Source organism: Neomonachus schauinslandi, chromosome 9 (genome assembly GCF_002201575.2).
Source record: "Neomonachus schauinslandi chromosome 9, ASM220157v2, whole genome shotgun sequence".
NCBI lineage: Eukaryota > Metazoa > Chordata > Mammalia > Carnivora > Phocidae > Neomonachus > Neomonachus schauinslandi.
Window position 1 is genome coordinate 35,437,544 of NC_058411.1, and position 3,602 is coordinate 35,441,145.

At 38.2% G+C, this 3,602-nt stretch overlaps 1 protein-coding gene across 1 annotated transcript; it reads right to left on the reverse strand.

Moving 5' to 3' along the window:
• Positions 1–1,902: 1,902 nt before the first annotated feature.
• AKAP5 (A-kinase anchoring protein 5) lies at positions 1,903–3,193 on the reverse strand. The gene is given in 2 exon segments (XM_021701421.2): positions 1,903–2,973; positions 2,975–3,193. Coding segments are annotated over 2 exon segments (1,290 nt in total).
• Positions 3,194–3,602: the final 409 nt, after the last annotated feature.

Sequence of the window (3,602 nt, forward strand, 5' to 3'; positions counted from 1 at the left end):
TTAGGGAGAATGACTTAGCAGTCTTTTTTTAATGTTTAAAAATTGTACAACTAAAAGAAATTCATTTCTTGGGTCATATGTTTTGAAAATCCACTTTTGTGTTGCTAAATTGAAGGATTTTTGTGGGTTTCTCCTCTCAAGATTACAGGCATGAAGGTAAGAAAGTCTGGGGGAATAATTTTGCACTTCAGCAAAGAATCTTGCTAATAATATCCATTATTTGGTTCAGTTCCAATGTCAGATTAGGTTTTTCTGCCAGAGGTCTCAAGATGTACTCACAGCAAGAAACAAAGAAGGTTCTATAGGACAAATTAGCACATACTTTCTATACGTAAGCCATAAATAATGCAAGAAGTCACCAGATCATTTACACTCATCTAAAGTACACTCTTTTCTCCAGGAATGTACAAATCCTCTTTAACAAATACTTTGCAACTCGAGTGGAAAGCTCTTTATACTTCATCTACTGTCAGAGTAACGCTGTCCCTCAGTTTAGTCAGTGGGGACTATACAATTTGGACCTTTACCTGTGAGGTAGGGAAGTGTGTTGCAGTATTATGGCCATTTCACACAAGGGAAGATTGAAATGGAATTACTTTTTCAAAAAATATGGCAATTATTGATGAGATCGACGATTTAAATAACCAGATAAAATGCAGATAAGCCCTTCTCGTTACATTGAGTTTTTTTTTTTTTTTTTTTTTTGGTAAGGGATTAGCTGGATTGAACATACTGATGAAAAAGTTAATTTTCAAAATCCATGTAAAGTGTTTGTTACTAGTGCCTCTTGACACAGGCACAATGAGAATACAGACATTTAAAATACAATGTGCTTTAGCAATAACTTTTCACTTTCTATTCAACCATGAACTTGGCTCATTCTTGATCAAAAGTGAGTAATATGTTCAGTAAGTTATTACGATTTCCTGGGACTTTTACTGCCAGGCTGGCTGTGAATTCCCTCTCTGGGGGGAGGTGGAGGAAAGTGGTCTCTAGAGGCACAATCCTGCAAGATGAGTCCTACGTTTTCTGTGATCATTTGTTACTTGGGCAGTTTGCCTTCTCCTGGATGGAACACAGTATTTCACTCTTCTTGTTTTTGCTGTTGCTGTTGTTTAGTTTTTTGGGTTTTGTTTCTCACTTTTCAGCAGATACCCCCATGCAGAAATGGGTTTAGACGGGTCTGTTTGAGGCAGAAAAAAGATGGACAGGGAAAATGCATTGCCTATTTCCACACCCTCGCACTTGGTAATTATTTGCCTATTTGAAATAAATTGTGAATGGCTTTTGTACGATATTTAAGCAAGACGAGAAAAACATTCATGTTTAATTCAAATATGCACATTCTGCTGAAATTAGGAAAAGGCAATATTTTTTTTTGAGGTAAGACTACTGCCTATGAGTGTAACAACTGTAAATCACACATTCACAAAAACAGCTCACCTTATTCACCATTTTAAACAAAAAAGTGCACTGTAAAAAATTTTTTTTGAAAATCGAACGTGATGTTAACCTATACACAGGATTGAACTATCAAAAGGAAACCAGGCTTTGTGACATCAGAGAATATTAAAGAGTTTCTGGCATACCATAAGTGCTCAATAAATACAGCTTCCTCCCCCCAAGCACCCCAACTTCCGCATGTCATTTTAGCAATTCCCTGTATGTCACTTGCATTGCGATCTGCACTACCTTCCTCCAAAATCCAGAAATGACTGCATTTCAATGGTAGGAGAGTTTTATAAACTAAATTTTTAGCACTTCTGGGCTGGAACTGTACCTGTAAATTCCATGGATGATAAACCTCTCATTTGTAACTGAATAAGAAATGCCACAAATATGCAAAATAATTTAACATGAAGCTTTTTTTTTTTTTTTTCCTTCCATGATCTGGAAATTAAGTCACTGTAGAAGATTGTTCTTTTTATTATCATCAGAGGCCATTTCATTAACCAGCTGTTCTATAGACAATTGGATAGCATTCTTGACAAGAGAAGAAGCTGTTTCTATTAAGAGTGTTTCGTATTGTTCTGAAGTTCTACCCTCAAAACCACTATCATTAGCAAAAACCCCTACTTGCTCATTTTCAATTGAAATTAAGAATTGCTTAGGGACATTTTTAGATTTCTTAACATCAAATTCACTGATTTCAGTGTCTGTAATAATAATAGCAATTGGCTCCATTCTTTTGCTTTCTTCTGGTTTGGGTTTCTCTGCAGTGACCTCATTTTCTCTCAGCTCTGATTCCTGGCTCAATTCAGTATCTTTCTGCTCACTCTCTTCAGCTACAATCTCTCTACTTTCATGCTCTTCCCAGTTTGGTCCACTTGCTAGGATATTGCTTCTGGCTTCTTCCACAATTTGCTGATCTGGGATGGCAGGTGAGGGAGGAACACCAGAAACCACTGGTGGCTGATGTTCTGTTTCTGAAGTTTCAAGTGGGCTTGCTTCCTGGGGTTGGACACTTTGTTTTTCCTCAGTCATTTCAGTATCTCTTTCAAGGATTAGTGTTCCTGGGTGAATGGCAGAATGCCCCGTATCTAACCCAAGTTCTACTGAAATCACTTTTTCTCCAGCTGTAGTTGTGCTGTTGCTCACATTTGGTTCACAGACCTCATCACCCACTTTCCGTGAGACATCTTTACTTATATCCTGGGGCAACTTGGTCTTTATTGTCTGGTCATCTGATTGGGCTGGAGCTTTTGTATCCAAATGTTCAGCCTCTCCCTGGACTCTGATGCTGCAGTCTGAGTCTTCTATAATTTTGGAATGATTACTTCGTTTCTCTCCTTTTGAGAATTTTATGCAGGGAATCTTCAGTCCGGATTTTGCCTTTTTCTTAGAAAGATCAGCATCCTCAGCACTGATTTCAGGTTGCACTTTGGCCTCAAAGGGCTTTTGCTGCTTTGAAGATTCTGACCTTTTCCTGCGTGTTACAAGACGTTTGATTGAGGCCCAGGCCCCCCCCTGGGGGCCGTGGCTGCTCAGAAGCTCCTGCTTCTGGGGGACACTTTCTTGCTCTACCAGCAGCTTCAGAGCTAGCTTTGGGCTTCATTGCTTTGCTTGCTTTCTTTCTTCTCTTGAAGCAAAGCATCGATGCTCTTTCCTCCTGCCTCTCATCTTGAGGACTAACTTCTGTGGGTCTCTTCTCATCCTTGCTTTCAACTTGAATTTCGGAAACCGTGGTTTCCATTTTTATATCACACTCGTTCTTTCTCTAGAAAACTATATTCTCTCTTCCTTAGCAGCCTTTAGGACAAAAAGGTGGGCAAAAATATACTAAGTAATATTTCTTCCAGATGTATTCACTCCTTTTGTCTTACTCCATACAGTTGTTTTAGGTGGTTTCTCTGGTGTATAATTCTTGGTTTCTCTCTTACTTGTAATTTCTCTCTAATTTCTTCATGAAAGCCCTTTACTGGATAGATTTTTGTTTTATTTAAGGATCAACCTGATGAGAGAAAAAAGAGTGGTATTTTATTTCACCATCAGCCTATCGTTTCCTATAGAAATATTTCAGTTGAATGTATATGATTCTACCAGGCACGTTTCCCATCTAATAATCTTCTGAAATGACTGGAGAATAAAAAGTACCAAAAAGA